Genomic DNA, 18,926 nt, shown 5'->3' on the forward strand with positions numbered 1-18,926 from the left:
ATTGGTCAATCAAGTGAATTTTGTACTATTTGGAAACCTTAAATTATCACTGAAGGGTATGTAATACAAATTTAGTTTATAGTAACATTATGATTCCTTCGACGACTAAAACGAACGTATAAGTTATAGGATATTTAGTGCACACATTTCTATACAAGTTATCCACTTTTATTACCTAATTTATGTTATGGATATCAACTTCTGTATATTAAAATTTTGCTGAAAACATTTTACTATAGTTCGTTTTTTTTAGCATTAGAAAGAACTTGAAAGAAGGTAAGCGATTTTGACATGTCTATAACTATTACTTATGAAAGCAGAAGACTATAAAAGATCGTATTAGATTCATAATTGTTACATATTTACCGTAACTTATTTTTAAAATGTGTTTTTCAATTAAAAGACACGTCAAGATTGTTTACCTTATGCTACAAAAAACGAAGTATAGTTAATAGAAAAGGAAAATAACTTAGACACGTCTTTTCTTACAAATGTATATCAAACATAATATTGTAAGCCACGATCATGTTATTATCAACTACTTTTTGTCTCTAATCGAAATTGTTACAATTTGTGCACTGGATAAACTAAAAGTAAAATAATATTAACTATTATATTAAATCTCTAACGCTCGTTTTTATAACTAAATTGTAGAATAATATGGCATATTGATTTGTTATGTAGGTATCTTTAATTGTATTGATTCTGTTATATGTTTTGTATTGTATATACTCGTACATTAGTAGCTAAAGCGTAAATGTCAAAATAAAAAATAAATTGAGATCTTCAACAGTTAACGAGTTAAGTGCTTATATTAATCGAATGCTAAAAAAGCATGTTGCAAAACTTTGACTGATATTCAAAACCTTTGAAACAGAATGGTGAATCAACTTTTTCTTGTAACTCGTTGCCATGGTTACCGTCTCCGGGGTCACTCTGACGTGATTTCAAGGCATTTAAATTCAACAAACACGGTGTTTTACAGTAGTTAAAGCCTTTATCGTAAAGAGCCATCTACCAAGCGTGTTATTTGGAAGTATTAAAGACACTAACAAACTGTGCTCCTATTGTCCCCTGGCTGACGGGACAGGATAACAACAAGAAACAGTTGATCCACCCACAGTATCTCTTTTTAAACATTTATACAAATTACCTATACTAAATTTAAAACATACCATCATGTATGCCTATAGGGACTAGAATCGCTAGAAAAATAGCGAAATTCCTTAAAACAAGCTTCCAATCATCAGGGACCGCGTACGGCAAAATGATCCCTGTCAACCGATGTATCTCATGCGCCGCACATATAAAAATATATGACGTTATAATCAAATTTAATATAGGCGCGCTTGGGACTAATACTAAGACCCCATGTGTGTCAGCCGCTAGCCAGATATGTGACTGGCTAGCGAATAATTCTAAAGTAATAGTTCCAAACCAGGCAAATAGACTGGAATGCCTAGTTCGCAACGCGCCGGAGACATTTCTAAGTATGATGTAACTCACGATAGGTAGGAAGGCGACGTATGAGTGGATTTCGTTGCAGTCGAATATGTTGGTGCAGAAGAATGTGTAGGTGACGTAGCTGCCGATGCCGATGAAGGCGAGGAGTGTGGCTGTGGAAATAGAACACCGTTCAATTTTCATACAAGGGTGAATCAACTATTTCTTGTTGTTATTCTGTCTCGTCAGCCAGGAGACAATAGTTGCACAGTTTGTTAGAAGGAATTGTACACCTCCTACATCTGACACGCTTGGTAGATGACCCTTTTTTAATTAGTATTTTTTAGTATTTGTTGTTATAGCGGCAACGGAAAATACATCATCTGTGAAAATTTCAACTGTCTAGTCTGTCTATCACGGTTCATGAAATACAGCCTGGTGATAGGACAGACGGACGGACGGACATTGGAATCTTAGTAATAGGGTCCCGTATTTACCCTTTGAGTACGGAGCCCTAAATAGCGTGTTTGGTGTTTTAAAGAGTGACCCAGGAGAACGTAACCATGGCAACGACGGATAAGAAAAAGTTGACTCGCCCACAAACAATACGCAATACGCATGTTGACTAGATTTTATTATGGCGTCAATATATCCCATTTATCTGTAGTACAAACATTTATTTTTCAGTTAACACATTCAGTGCCAGCGCGAGCTACGCGCTACGAGCGTAGCCGATAACACGGGAAAAACGGTATGTAGCGAAAAGCGCCTACGAACAGTGAACTCCCCTAGCGAGTCGCTGGCACTTAATGTGTTAACTAACTGAAAGCTACCATTTAATTTCATTTTGGAAGATACAAATACTTAGGTACTAGATAGCTAACTGTACTGGCAGCACCAGCAGCAATAGTTGCTAAGCGGGCGAGGTGTTCAAAATGATCTTGACGCGACTCTATTGTTAAGAGAATAAGAGCGCGTCAAGGTAGTTTTGAACATCTCGGCCGCTTAGCAACTTCTGCTGCTGACTGTACTGTAATGACAGTTATTATACTACACACACTGACAATCCAACCTCTAGACTGAGCTTAGGCCAATTCTTTCATGAAACCGATGCTGCCAAAAATACGGGGGTGCGGGGGGACGAGGTGAGCGAATCCCGTGCCGTGATTGGTCCGTTCAAAGACACGGACCAATCACGGCACGGGATTGACTCGAAGATGGAGTAACGCTACCGTATATGTGGCAGAGGGGGTAGCGCGACTATGCTATGTCTAGAGGTTGGATTGTCTGTGACTACACATTACCTGTGAGTGACACGCCGGGTGTAAACAAGTTGCTGTGATTATTGTCATCGAGTAAGTTATATCGCTGCGCCACCAGATACGCCACGGCAAAGATTATTCCGTACGTCATCGAATATCTACGGAAAGAAATCCATATAAGTTGCGTAAATCATATTAAACCTTTATAAGACAGGGGGAATATATTTCCCAACTGATTTTGAACTTTATTTCAAAGTGATAGGGTTCAATTTAGCATAATTCCTGACAGCCTTATGCCTTATAAAGGGTTAAGGTGGATTTGCTTGTTCGAATTTCATACAGATTTCTTGACACATTTTCATTTATTATATAGGATTTCTGCAGCTGAATCTCTGATATTTGGGTAATATGTATGATTTTACTAGTACTAGACTTTTACTAGTACTACTAATACTAGAAAATAAATAATTTTATTAAGATACACCCATTCGAAAATGGACAAAATTTTGCTCTAGTGCTTGTTTGTGTGAGTGATGCTTATGGGTCAATCAACTATTTCTTGTTGTTATTCTGTCCCATCAGCGAGGAGACAATAGTCGCATAGTTAGAAGAACTGCTGTACCATGTTCTACTAACATGCTCAGTGGATGTCCCATTATGGAAAGGTCTTATAACTACCATAAAATGCAAGTTTGGTTCATTTAAATTAAAGACGAAAAACCTAGAATTTTAAGAGTGACTCAGGAGACCGTAATAGCAACGTAATAGCAACGTGTGACAAGAAAAAGTTGATTAACCCTTATACGTGCAAACCGATCATGGCGATCGTCTATAACCGTTGAGCTTGCAACGAGTGAGGCAGAAATACTAACCTATCCTGCTTCCACCGCAACCACCACTGGTGTATATCATCATCAGAGTTAACGAAGAGCGCCTTCCACGGCCGAGTGACGAATATCTTTATAAAAGAACTCGCTCATGTATAGAACCGTCACTATGCAATGGCTTATGACCTTGGGAAGAGTGAGACAGACATACTAACCTGTCCTGCTTCCACCGCAACCACCACTGGTGTATATCATCATCAGAGTTAACGAACAGCGCCTTCCACGGCCGATGACGAATATCTTTTGGAAGAACTCGCTCATGTATAGAACCGTCACTATGCTCAGTAGGCCGATGACCTAGTAACGAGTGAGACAGATATACTAACCTGTCCTGCTTCCACCGCAACCACCACTGGTGTATATCATCATCAGAGTTAACGAACAGCGCCTTCCACGGCCGATGACGAATATCTTTTGGAAGAACTCGCTCATGTATAGAACCGTCACTATGCTCAGTAGGCCGATGACCTAGTAACGAGTGAGACAGATATACTAACCTGTCCTGCTTCCACCGCAACCACCACTGGTGTATATCATCATCAGAATTAACGAACAGCGCCTTCCACGGCCGAGTGACGAATATCTTTTTAAAAGAACTCGCTCATGTTTAGAACTGTCACTATGCTCAGTAGGCCGATGACCTAGTAACGAATGAGACAGAAATACTAACCTGTCCTGCTTCCACCGCAACCACCACTGGTGTATATCATCATCAGAGTTAACGAACAGCGCCTTCCACGGCCGAGTGACGAATATATTTTTAAAGAACTCGCTCATGTATAGAACCGTCACTATGCTATGGCTTATGACCTTGGGAAGAGTGAGACAGATACACTAACCTGTCCTGCTTCCACCGCAACCACCACTGGTGTATATCATCATCAGAATTAACGAACAGCGCCTACCACGGCCGTGTGACGAATATCTTTATAAAAGAACTCGCTCATGTTTAGAACCGTCACTATGCTATGGCTTATGACCTTGGGAAGAGTGAGACAGAAATACTAACCTGTCCTGCTTCCACCGCAACCACCACTGGTGTATATCATCATCAGAATTAACGAACAGCGTCTTCCACGGCCGTGTGACGAATATCTTTTTAAAAGAACTCGCTCATGTTTAGAACCGTCACTATGCTATGGCTTATGACCTTGGGAAGAGTGAGACAGATATACTAACCTGTCCTGCTTCCACCGCAACCACCACTGGTGTATATCATCATCAGAGTTAACGAACAGCGCCTTCCACGGCCGAGTGACGAATATATTTTTAAAGAACTCGCTCATGTATAGAACCGTCACTATGCTATGGCTTATGACCTTGGGAAGAGTGAGACAGAAATACTAACCTGTCCTGCTTCCACCGCAACCACCACTGGTGTATATCATCATCAGAATTAACGAACAGCGTCTTCCACGGCCGTGTGACGAATATATTTTTAAAAGAACTCGCTCATGTTTAGAACCGTCACTATGCTATGGCTTATGACCTTGGGAAGAGTGAGACAGATACACTAACCTGTCCTGCTTCCACCGCAACCACCACTGGTGTATATCATCATCAGAATTAACGAACAGCGCCTACCACGGCCGTGTGACGAATATCTTTATAAAAGAACTCGCTCATGTTTAGAACCGTCACTATGCTATGGCTTATGACCTTGGGAAGAGTGAGACAGATATACTAACCTGTCCTGCTTCCACCGCAACCACCACTGGTGTATATCATCATCAGAGTTAACGAACAGCGCCTTCCACGGCCGAGTGACGAATATATTTTTAAAGAACTCGCTCATGTATAGAACCGTCACTATGCTATGGCTTATGACCTTGGGAAGAGTGAGACAGAAATACTAACCTGTCCTGCTTCCACCGCAACCACCACTGGTGTATATCATCATCAGAATTAACGAACAGCGTCTTCCACGGCCGTGTGACGAATATATTTTTAAAAGAACTCGCTCATGTTTAGAACCGTCACTATGCTATGGCTTATGACCTTGGGAAGAGTGAGACAGATATACTAACCTGTCCTGCTTCCACCGCAACCACCACTGGTGTATATCATCATCAGAGTTAACGAACAGCGTCTTCCACGGCCGAGTGACGAATATATTTTTAAAAGAACTCGCTCATGTATAGAACCGTCACTATGCAATGGCTTATGACCTTGGGAAGAGTGAGACAGATACACTAACCTGTCCTGCTTCCACCGCAACCACCACTGGTGTATATCATCATCAGAGTTAACGAACAGCGCCTTCCACGGCCGAGTGACGAATATCTTTTGGAAGAAGAACTCGCTCATGTATAGAACCGTCACTATGCTCAGGAGGCCGATGACCTTGAGCGCGATGTAGAGGTACTGGTAGGGCTTGGTTTCCACCGTGTGGGTGGAGGAGGGTGCTATGTCGGGGGGTAAGGCGAAGATCACGAACATCTGGAAAAACATTGTGATATTAAAACACTATCTTTATTTTTTTTTTTTTTTTTTGTTTATTTATTAAAGTACATCCACATCATACATATTATAACTTACGCTAAACACATTTTAAAGGTAATAAATACTGATATGTATGACAATTATGGGGTACCTAACATTGACTAATTATCGCATCGCAGTGAGATCAAACTTAACCTAAAAACTATACAATTAAAACTAAATCTAAAATTATACTAATTAATTATAACTATAAAACTATAGGGAATTTGTTATTAAAATTTTAAAAGTAACAAAACAAAAAAAAAATTGTTTTTATTTATTATTTCTTGCCCATTATTTTATTTTTGAATGCGGGTAACTGGTCATGAAAATGTCGATGTAATCCCTTTCCTTTATAAAGGCATTGTAAGCAGTGCAAACTCGTACCATGGGAGACTGCAGCCCGAGGTTGGTCCTAGTTACTGGCACCGAGAAAGGTTTTGTTATTGGACGCCGAGGATCATTATGAGGTGCGGTTATACAGATTCTCTCGAGTAAGTTGCTGCAATTGATTTGTCCATTTACGACCTTGTGCAGAAAACAGAAGTCCAAAAATCGTCGCCGATCGCGCAGGCTGTTCATATTATATTTAGCGAGGCGACAGTCGTAGGTGTAGGTGTTGTATTTTTTAAATGCTTTCAATCTGATAGGCTGTTATAATGTTTACCTTTAATAAAAACAAACTATAATTTTAGTTTATTATATCATAATTATTGACAGTAAATACCGTAATATATGGGGTTATTCCGAATCACTTTCAAATGTCGAGTCATTCCGAAAATTCACCCTTAATGGTATACTGCAATGTTCTTTATCGTAGGCCATAAAGTAACTTATATATACTGTGCCTTAAACAGTTTTGCGACTAGTTTTTTACAGAGGGCCTGTCGCGAACCCTGCTAGTGGCGCCCCCTACGCATAGTTTTGTGTAATACTCCCTGATATGGTCTGTTAATTGTCAGGCAAAGGACTACTGTCAGGAAGTTTAGCCTGAAGATGAGTTATACACGAGTTACTTACCAAAGTATACCAAAACGAGACGAGCGGTATGAAGCTGTAGAACTGATATGGTCTGTTCATTGTCAGGCAAAGGACTACTGTCAGGAAGTTTAGCCTGAAGATGAGTTATACACGAGTTACTTACCAAAGTATACCAAAACGAGACGAGCGGTATGAAGCTGTAGAACTGATATGGTCTGTTCATTGTCAGGCAAAGGACTATTGTCAGGAAGTTTAGCCTGCAGATGACTTATATACTAGTCGCTTACCAAAGTATACCAAAACGAAACGAGCGGTATGAAACTGTAAAACTGATATGGCCTGTTCATTGTCAGGCAAAGGACTACTGTCAGGAAGTTTAACCTGAGGATGACTTATATTATATACTAGTTACTTACCAAAGTATACCAAAACTAGACGAGCAGTATGAAGCTGTAGAACTGATATGGTCTGTTCATTGTCAGGTAAAGGACTACTGTCAGGAAGTTTAGCCTGCAGATGACTTATATACTAGTCGCTTACCAAAGTATACCAAAACGACACAAGCGGTATGAAGCTATAGAACTGATATGGTCTGTTCATTGTCAGACAAAGGACCACTGTCAGGAAGTTTAGCCTGAAGATGAGTTATATACGAGTTACATAGCAAAGTATACCAAAACGAGACGAGCGGTATGAAGATGTAGAACTGATATGGCCTGTTCATCGTCAGGCAAAGGACTACTGTCAGGAAGTTTAACCTACAGATTACTCATATACTAGTTACTTACCAAAGTATATCAAAACGACACAAGCGGTATGAAGCTATAGAACTGATATGGTCTGTTCATTGTCAGGCAAAGGACTACTGTCAGGAAGTTTAACCTGAGGATGACTTATATTATATACTAGTTACTTACCAAAGTATACCAAAACTAGACGAGCGGTATGAAGCTATAGAACTGATATGGCCTGTTCATTGTCAGGCAAAGGACTACTGTCAGGAAGTTTAGCCTGAAGATGACATATACTAGTTACTTACCAAAGAAAACCAAAACGACACGAGCGGTATGAAGCTGTAGAACTGATATGGCCTGTTCATTGTCAGGCAAAGGACTACTGTCAGGAAGTTTAGCCTGCAGATGACTTATATACTAGTTACTTACCAAAGTATACCAAAATGAGACGAGCGGTATGAAGCTGTAGAACTGATATGGCCTGTTCATCGTCAGGCAAAGGACTACTGTCAGGAAGTTTAGCCTGAAGATGACATATACTAGTTACTTACCAAAGAAAACCAAAACGACACAAGCGGTATGAAGCTATAGAACTGATATGGTCTGTTCATTGTCAGACAAAGGACCACTGTCAGGAAGTTTAGCCTGCAGATGACTTATATACTAGTTACTTACCAAAGTATACCAAAACGAAACGAGCGGTATGAAACTAAAACTGATATGGCCTGTTCATTGTCAGGCAAAGGACTACTGTCAGGAAGTTTAACCTGAGGATGACTTATATTATATACTAGTTACTTACCAAAGTATACCAAAACGAGACGAGCGGTATGAAGCTGTAGAACTGATATTATGGTATGTTCATCGTCAGGCAAAGGACTATTGTCAGGAAGTTTAGCCTGCAGATGACTTATATACTAGTCGCTTACCAAAGTATACCAAAACGACACGAGCGGTATGAAGCTGTAGAACTGATACGGTCTGTTCATTGTCAGGCAAAGGACCACTGTCAGGAAGTTTAGCCTGCAGATTACTCATATACTAGTTACTTACCAAAGTATACCAAAACGAGACGAGCGGTATGAAGCTGTAGAACTGATATGGCCTGTTCATCGTCAGGCAAAGGACTACTGTCAGGAAGTTTAGCCTGAAGATGACGCGGAAATATCGCACTAGGCTCGTGTCGCCTGTCTTCCAGGTGTATGTGAAATGTCCGTAGCCTGTAAACGCAACAGTCTGTTTTTATTTTAAATAGGAAGATAAAAAATAAATGAAATTATGAATTTGATGAAAACTGATATCATGTATCATGACGTACAGTCACCTGCAATAATATGTTACACAACGAAGGCCGCAAAAATATCTGACACGTTCTTATTTGTAGTGTCATAAGAGCGTATCACATATTTTTTCGGCCTTCGAAGAGTGACATATTATTATTAATAATATAGGCCCGTGCATAGCAGTAATCCGGTGAAAGCCGAGAAAATATGAAAAACCAATAATAATAATAATATATCATTTATTGTCAGGCAACTAAGGCCTATAGATACATATCTTACAAACTAACATACATACAATAATAATAACCTTACAAGCTAAAAATTATATTATTGCAGGTGACTGTACTAAATGTAGAACAAAATAAATATAATAAAGGTTGTCTGGAAGAGTACGCTCTTAAGCGTTAAAACCCTGTTATTACCTCTATCAAATTATCTTTGTTTATGTTTCTGTACCTGTATTGTAAACTATGTGAGGTGTGCAATAAAGAGGTATTGTATTGTATTGCAATAATAAAGAATTGATCTCTGTATACAAACAACAACAGCTTTGGGGTCATTTATTAATCACATAAGGATCCGGAGGTATTAGGTTCCAAAAATTTCCACATGACTGTATCTCAAGGCCATTCATACTTAATACAATACGTACATAACTTTACAGGTTTACATGATCATTTGATTATAGGTTTTGACCTACGTAGGATTGTTTTGTGAAAGAATGAAAAACTATATCAAAAGTTGTCTAACATAAACTCACCTGTAAGGAACAGGTATGCAGAAACTAGTGCCCGCACCAGCATGTAAATGGGGAGCACTTTGCTGGCTCCTGTCACTTGGTATACTAGGATGACTAGTTGCATCCAGCCTTTCCATTCGTTGGTTTGTTCCCTATGTAGGACTCTGAAAAGAAAATGGACTCTAATATGATGGAATTATGGTTTTTTTCGGAATGGGGTTGGCTGAAGTATTTAGCAGATGGCGCCATCATAGCTTTGCCCTGTCAAGTGTCAATCCCTAGAATTGTGTCAAATTTTTTGTTTTGTTTTAAGCCTTGGATGCCAGCCCTTTAAGCCAAATCTCATAGAAAAAGGGGCAAGCTATGATGGCGCCATCTATGCAAACCTATGACAGTTGCCAACCCGATTACCCGACATTCTGAAACCTTGTGAAAGTCAGCTACCGATGGGTTGGGGATAGCTACCCAAACATGTGAAGGAACTTTCTTGAATAAATATAAGTTTGCTACTTTACGCTTATGTTTTTAAACATACATTCATACTAATATTATAAATGCTAAAGTGTATCTGTCTGTCTATTACCTTTTCACGTTTATACCGCTGAACGGATTTAGTTTAAATTTGGCATATAGTTTGAGTCCCGGGGAAGGACATAGGATAGTTGTATGTCGGAAGTCATCCCCAAAGAGGGTGAAAAGGGGGGTGGAAATGAGAAAGTTCATGAATTGTCTGTTAATTGGTGTAAGCAATAATCATTACGCTCAAAATTATTGATATTATATTTTATCCAGGCGCAGGCATTCTCTAACTGGCTGACTAATTCCACGCAGGCGAAGTCGCGGGCAAAAGGTGGTAATTATACAATGTAGCCTCGTGAAAGACAGCTGCCGCTCCGCCGGTGGGTTGAGAATAGAAATGTAGAAAAACTTTCTCAGATAAAAATAGAAGTTAGTAATATAGTGGTGAATTAAGCGCAACAATGAAGTGGTGAATTATGCGTCTGGTACTGTACTGATACCTATAATCAAGGTAGTATTCGTTGATAATAAGATCTTACCTGGTAGATATCGAGTCATCGGTAAAAAACAATCCGAGCGCGAACACATATCCCACCGGCAACCAGAAGCTCCATTCCGAATAGTATTTATTCTCTTTCATAAAGAAATTAGTTCTATCGCAGAGATAGAAGTATGCCATTATCATGCCCAGTTTTGCGAGGGCGGCTAAGGGGGAGGGGGTAGTTGGAGGGGGGGAGACGAGGAAATAGCCCCCGAGGCGTTGCTGGATGGTTTGGGACCAGCGCCATGTTGCTTTTATGCCGGCTAGGACGCCACTGGAACAAAAAGTTACCGTTACCCTGCAATATGGGTGAGTTTCTATCAGGGATGTTGCGAACATCCGCATCCGCAACCGCGGAACATCCGCATTATTTTCAACATCCGCATCTGCATCCGCATCCGCATAAAATCGATGCGGAGCTTATGCGGATGCGGATGTCGAACAAGTCGGTACAGGAACGTCTTAGCGGCGGCGTAAGTGCTAGGTAATTTCGTCATTACCTATAACGAAATCGTCTAGATCCAGAAAAGTCGGCGAAGTTATTGTTTATTAAATATAACGAACCTATATTCTTGCTCAAATACTAAACGTTTCGTTTTTTTTAATAAAAAAATACTAAAAATGTAATATTTGACGTTTTCTAAGTACCTAATCTTGACATCCGCAACCGCAGCCGCATCCGCGGATGTGAGGAATTAAATATCCGCATCCGCATTCGCATCCGCGGATGTAAAAAAATCTGCATCCGCAACATCCCTGGTTTCTATATATTGCAAACTCAAACTCAAACTCAAAATATACCTACTTTATTCATGTAGGCCTAGCAACTGAATCGTTAACATAAATATTATCTTAAGCTAATTATCAGAGCAATTTATTGATGTTATTATTCCATAATAATATTGGATTATTATACAAATCAAATTTAACACAAATTTAAGAAGTTCACAAAAGGATCGTCGCAAACATGAAAAAAATTGTATAAAAAATACTAGTCTAGAATGTTTCTAGAATAAAATCTAAATGTCAAATAAATAAATAAAAAGCAAAAGAAGTACATACATCGGAATATCAATTTCCTCATCACCTAATAAATAAATAATCATTTCGAATAACAATTAATCCCACGTTGTTTTATCATTCATGTAGTCTTGTGTGGTATAATAAGCTTTAGAAATAAGTTTACGCTTTACATAATTCTTAAATTTATTAATAGATAATTCAGTAATATGGTTTGGAAGTTTATTATAAAATCTTACACAATTACCCATGAATGATTTTTTTATTTTATGGAGCCGAGTGAAGGGCATTGCGAGCTTATGTTTATTTCTAGTATTAATATTATTATTTGCTTTGGTTTAAGGTCTTAACTCGTCTCCAATATTTTATTTTGTAGCGTGAGAATGATTTCTACATTTATATGTACAAGGTGCAGAAGGTGTTCACGAGGTACCCGAAAAAATTACGATACGAATTGACCAAAAGGGTAAAAGTTGAAAGTGGCGGGAATAGGGTAATTCATAATTCATTTTACAGCTAGTGTTCACATGAACCCTGTTAGGGTAAATAGCAATGTACTTAACTAAAACTTAATACTAAAGTAAATTTAAGCGAATTTTTATATAGCATGCAACATGACACGTTTTTGTAGTGGAAAATTAATAAAAATTTAAAAATTCTTAAAAGATATTTAATTTTTTTTTATTTTTTTTTAATGGTATTTCACTGTATTTAAATTATTTTACACCAGAAGATTAATAGAGAAATGTCGACAGCAGTTATTTTTAGACACAATTTATATTTTAAAACTCGTATAAATCTATAAAGAGTAGGTCATTTGACATAATATGAAGTCACATGCTAGCGTCTCATATAAATTCCATAGAAGCAAAATCGTTTCGACAGTTCGAAAAAAGACACCGATTTGATTAGTGGTCAAATACCCTATTATAAAGCGTTTCCGTACTTACCATACAAGAAACATAGCAAACGTCAGCAACTGAAGCTGAGTATGCGGCTCGGGCATGGCGCAACACGAGCCGTCGTTGAAGTTCATGTGGTCGTTGCAGAACATGTTCAATAATATCTGCGCGTCGTGACGTAAGGCGCGGGGACTTAGTGCCCGGCCGTCCCCGCCCGCCTCGCGCGCGCCCCGCGCCACGAGCCGCGGGGCGCTCCAGATGCGGGCTGCGCTGTGCGTGAGGATCTGGAATCAATAGGGATGTTGACACATGTTGAATTTTATAACAAAATCTAGTAAAATAGATAGCAAACGAGCAATTTATCACAATAATGTGGATATTAAAATAAAATATTGGAAAATTACAAAATTACAGGACCTGAAAGTTTCGAAATTTAAGTTTTTTTTAACTTCCAAAAACGATAAAAGTAAGGGTACCATTCGATTCCTTACATTTCACCAAAAAAATATTGTATAGCAACTATATACATAAACGCAATATTTCACCGACAAAAACGCAATTTTCTTGTTTTGTCCATACTACAAGATGGGCGATGACGTCACGGCCTCTGGCCGTTTTGTATAGAGCGTTTCGCGAGTGAAGTGCGACTGTCGGACTTTGACTACAATTTCTGACTTTTGTGTTACTTTAATGCAATGGGTGCCATATAGACATTTGATCCTAAAAACTAACCCGTACGATTGATACCATAAAAAAAAATTAGTCATGTAGCCTATTCAGCATCTTAAAAATTAATAGTCGAAGGCACCGTTTATAGAGTCGAAAATTAATAAGCTGAAAAAAAGGAACAACGTTTTATTGTTTCAAAAGGGCCGAGGGCTCATTTGTCGAATGATATTAGACTGATATTATGATTCTACGATGTGTCAAATTGTATTAAGATCGACACGTTCGTTTAAGAATTACAAATAGGGAGTATTACTGCAATGTTTTGCCGCCAAAGTGCAGCCCTAGCGCCTTTAGTGAACCGTAAAACGACTTATACATAGTGTTTTTGACAAGTATTCACAGACGATCAAATATGATATTGATACATCGAGGCGGTTCGTTTACAAGGGAGCCTACCGGGAAATACTATACCTATAATGTTTCAAACTTCCAGACAAAGACAAATTATAGTATTTTATGCAACCGTTGTTTAAGAGAGGTTAAAAAAGGCGAGTGGCGTGAGTAACAATTTGAGGCGAAGCCGAAAATTGTTAATAAAAACGCCACGAGTATTTTATGACTCAGTTAAACAACGTTGCATACAATACTTTTTCTACGACCAAGCACTTACTTTGAAATAAAATTGTAAATTTAACAAATATTTTTAATTCAATGAAGTAGCAAAAATGGAGGGTACGGGCGGGAAAAGAATGAATGAATGAATGAAATTTAAAAAAAACATGTCTATGGTTCACTTATTTGTCAGAGATGACATTTAAAATAAGGTTGGCAACACTGTATTTCATTCAATATTTTTTAAGTGGTCATTACACGAAGTATCGTAAAATCGCCAAAAAGATACTGCGTGTGTGCACAAATTATTTTTTGGGGAATAGACTAAAGACTTGTTTTGACAACTATAAGGTAGGGTTTTAAAGGTGTGTGCACGACCCTTTAAATGACAAATAAAAGTACGGGAGTAGAAAAGTGTTACTATATTTTATATATAAGACCTACATACCTATGTTTAACAAATAAATAATTTGGAATTTGGAATTTGGAATTTGGAAAAAAAACTAAATCGGTGTACCCTTACCTCAATAGCGGCTCTGTTATATTCATCAATATCACTATTACTAATCTTCTTAAACTCATTCTTCAACTTCGAACTATCCACTGATTCAATCAACTTCCAAAGGACTTTAGTATTCTTGTGTGCAAGCGAATCTATAGCTTGTACCAACAGCGTAAGGTTCCTTTTGTATTCCTCTATGACGAGAGTTGTGGCGTTTCGAGTCATGAGGAGTTGGAGGCCGGTGCCGGCCACTATTACTGAGGGGGGCTCGTCTTCGCGCTCCCTGGAAGGTGAATTGGACTTTAATGTGAGTTGCATAAGGTTCAAATTGAATAAAGACGTCTTATTAGGATTTCGTGTCACATATATGCACGTGGAAACTACCATCTTGTTATATCTTTATGATTTAAAAATGTGGTTTTCCATCAGCCACATATGAATACCCGTGTTGTGAACCTTACGACCAGAGAGTTATATTTATTATTGTACCTATACAACATTATCAGATTATTATCAAATTTCAGGAAACTTTTTGCAAATCTCACATTTTTCCTAAATTTACCTGTCTTATTTATTATAAACCAACTGCATAGTGGGTAAAACATAGAGATCAAATGTATAAATTAATGTATCTACCATCTTTCATGTTACCTATGTTTAACAAAATAAATGAAACTGAAACTAAAAAAACCGGCCAAGTGCGAGTCGGACTCGCGTTCCAAGGGTTCCGTACATTACACAATTTTTAACAATGTATTTTTTATGTGAAACGTGAGTGAAATGTCTATTAAAAAACCGGCCAAGTGCGAGTCGGAATCGCGCACGGAGGGTTCCGCACCATCAACGAAAAATAGAGCAAAACAAGCAAAAAAAACAAGCAAAAAAAACGGTCACCCATCCAAGTACTGACCCCGCCCGACGTTGCTTAACTTCGGTCAAAAATCACGTTTGTTGTATGGGAGCCCCACTTAAATCTTTATTTTATTCTGTTTTTAGTATTTGTTGTTATAGCGGCAACAGAAATACATCATCCGTGAAAATTTCAACTGTCTAGCTATCACGGTTCGTGAGATACAGCCTGGTGACAGACGGACGGACGGACGGACGGACAGCGGAGTCTTAGTAATAGGGTCCCGTTTTTACCCTTTGGGTACGGAACCCTAAAAACCCGTAGGGGTCGGATCACAAAATAAGTAATTAAGTCCGACTCACGCTTGACTGCACATTTGTAATAGGTTTTCCTGTCATCTATAGGTAAAGAACTATTTTAGACCCAGTAGTATCGGAGATAAAAGGGGGGAATGGTCGGAGAGACAGACAGACGCACGAGTGATCCTATAAGGATTCCGTTTTTTCCTTTTGAGGTAGGGTTCCGTACCTCAAAAGGAAAAAAACGGAATAAAAATAGGTAGTAAGCTCCAAATGTGATTAGAAATGTGAAAATAGTTTATTTTTTACCTATTTTTGGCTGGTGTAAAAACAATAAATAAATAGTAATTAAAAACTAAAATCAGGTAATAAAACAATGAATTTGTTCACTATGCGGTAATCTTGAACTCACCAAGCCCTAAACTGCTCAACCATAGTCCTTGATACGTCGTGGCTCCACACCAGACGTACAGACAGACGTAGCTTCTCATCGGTGTATGTGTTGTTCGGGGTATGGTGCTCTAGTGCGTATGAGGGGTCTGGGTCCAGCCGGGTTTTTAATACACCTGTAAAAAAAACAAAAACTGTGGGTATTTTTAAGACTGATTTGCAAAAAAACATTTAATTATCATCGTCAGACATAGACGACTGGTCTAACCTAGTGGGTGACCCTGCTTGTGAAGCCGCGGTCCTGGGATCGATTCCCGGTAAGAGTATTTGGGGCATTACCTATGAAAAGGGACCTTATTGTCGATGGCGCTTTCGCCACACAGCGGCGCGCGGCATTGTATTTATATCGGAGCATCGTTAATAATGGCATGGACTAACCTACTGGCATAAGCGCCATCGACAATAAGGTCCCTTTTCATAGATAACGTCACATACAAACCAAGAATACAAAATAAATGTGACGTTATCTATGAAATGTCTATGGCCTACCTATAGTCTGTCAAGCTCGATATGTCAGTAGCAATGTAAAGCAAATTAAAGTATGGTATGTTAAACTTATTAATTAAGTAGATATCTCTTTCTCGCTCTCAATTATGGGTGCGACGCACCAAGGTCGCGGTGCGATGCGATAGTGTGTTACGACTTTTAAACAAAACAGTTCCACAGATAATATATAAATAACAGGCCATTTTCGAACAATTCAAACGTAGTGTTGCTAACCCGCGATATTTCAAATTTGCCGCCTTTTTCTACTAACAAGATTTGCTTGACCAAGTATATATTAAAAATTATATAAAAAAACAATTTAGTCTCACAAATCTTTACATCTTTGCTAATTCAATCGCTTTTAGTTGAATTGACTTTGTGTATTTTGCATGGTGGGGCATGCAAAATACACAAAGTCAATTCAAATTTTACCTATTTCATTGAAGATTTTACCTATTTGAATAGTAGCACAAATGTTTGATAAGGTGATAACTTGATAAGGAACTATCTATCTAGCTCATAGTCATGATTCATTATTAGTTATTACTGATAAATTATCAGTGATAATCATTGACTAATATTTAACTGTAAACATGAAACAGTCACAATGTGTGACCATGAAAAGTTTACTCAGGCAAAATACTGGGGCACTGAGGGTATACAAGTATAAGATGCCTTCTTTAACTTTTTAATTAATGACAATTGACATTTACAGATTTTGGAAAAAATATACAACATTCTGACAAAGCTTGTTTTTTGATTCCAATCAAATTAGGGTACTAGAAAGCCACAAATGATAGAAAATGTTTCTCGTACATTTAGTAAGTATGAAGAACAGTTAAATTTTCACATGGTCTTTTTATGTCAATCATTTCTAGTACGTTTGAGGATTATAACACTGGAAAAAATTACAATTAGAGCATTAGGAATGTAGAAATGTGGTCAGTATGTATGAGATATATTAAAATTAGATTACCTATGAAGTGTTCATAGAGCTGTGCTATCCGGGAGTCTCCGATGAATGCAAAGCTGTTGTATTTCCCCCAGAAAGCTAGGTACCGGAGACACCTTCTTGCATCGCTGGAAACAAGTTTTTTTTTATTATTTTTACACTTCTCTTTGTGTCACTTGCATGTCTATACATTTGGGTTTGGTTTTTTAACACAGTACAAATTAGTTATTTTCGATACAAGTGCGAACAAGAGGAAATTTGAAACGAGTGGCGATAAATTAAAACACGACCGAAGGGAGTGTTTTAAATCGTCATGAGTTGCGAATTACCTATTCGCGAGTATCGAACAACGTTTTACAGTACATATGGCACTTTAAAGTTTCGACATACGCACGAAAAGTGCTATTTTACGCACTAGTGCGGAAAAGTAGCCCCATATGTACTGTAAAAATTATTTCAATAAAAGATAATAATTATGTACATGTTAAATGTTGTACTCATAATGTTTGTTTGGATAAGATTGTAAGATAAGAATTTAGAATACAATTTTTTTAAACTAAATCTTGAGTGTTACTTCCATACAATAAATATTTGTAACTTTATTATTTACATTTTTGAGTATCGATGTAGCATGCAACCGTAAGGCTGCCATTCGTGGTCTCCTTTATACCGGCCCGAGGATAACAACCAGGTGCATGAGTCTGGCCCTGTAGTAGAAAAAAAAATGTCATCAGTTCACTGAGTACATTTTTATTTAACTCAACTCCCAAGGACCAAGAGTTAAAATTTGCCGGACAAAAAACGACCTTAAAATTTTAAATTTAGAATCGTATTTTGTTTCTCTTTACTCTATATATAGTTGTAGAAGAGCTAGGGGTCAAATCACATTGTTATTATAAGTTTTTAGCTTTAAATGTAAAATATGAGATCCTTACCATATCGTAAATGCAGAATGCCGTGGTAGCCGATAAACCCTAAAACTAACACAAACGCCAACAGCTTCGCGTTGCTCACGTTCAGTTGATCAATGAACCATTCGGCAGAAGACTTCTTTGAATGAGAAACCATCACGGTTTCTTTTATTTTCTAATAATTCACTCGAAACTTGTTGGGAGCCGACGAGCATAGATTTATTGCGCGTACACTATAATGTCTGTAGATGGATCAAAGCTTCACACGACTATTATCACACAAGTCGCTATTAATTTCAGTGAAAAAAATTATACATTTTATTGTTATATTATGATAAATTAATATATTCAAAAAGAAGATGGAAAATACTCAAAAACCTAAAACAAATATCAATGTCAATGT

General features: G+C 38.0%; 1 protein-coding gene across 1 annotated transcript; it reads right to left on the reverse strand.

Annotated features, from left to right (window-relative positions):
* Positions 1–1,074: 1,074 nt before the first annotated feature.
* On the reverse strand, positions 1,075–18,897 carry LOC134652026 (N-acetylneuraminate 9-O-acetyltransferase). Its single transcript, XM_063507179.1, has 12 exons — positions 18,548–18,897; positions 18,223–18,319; positions 17,637–17,740; positions 16,137–16,290; positions 14,597–14,858; positions 12,841–13,076; positions 10,869–11,144; positions 9,832–9,974; positions 8,842–9,008; positions 5,790–6,031; positions 2,748–2,863; positions 1,075–1,616 (listed from the first exon to the last, which is right to left on the reverse strand). The coding sequence occupies exons 1-12, from the start codon at positions 18,678–18,680 to the stop codon at positions 1,165–1,167; spliced, it is 2,382 nt and encodes a 793-aa protein (XP_063363249.1). The 5' UTR covers positions 18,681–18,897; the 3' UTR covers positions 1,075–1,164.
* Positions 18,898–18,926: the final 29 nt, after the last annotated feature.

This window comes from Cydia amplana, chromosome 11, assembly GCF_948474715.1.
Source record: "Cydia amplana chromosome 11, ilCydAmpl1.1, whole genome shotgun sequence".
Lineage (NCBI taxonomy): Eukaryota > Metazoa > Arthropoda > Insecta > Lepidoptera > Tortricidae > Cydia > Cydia amplana.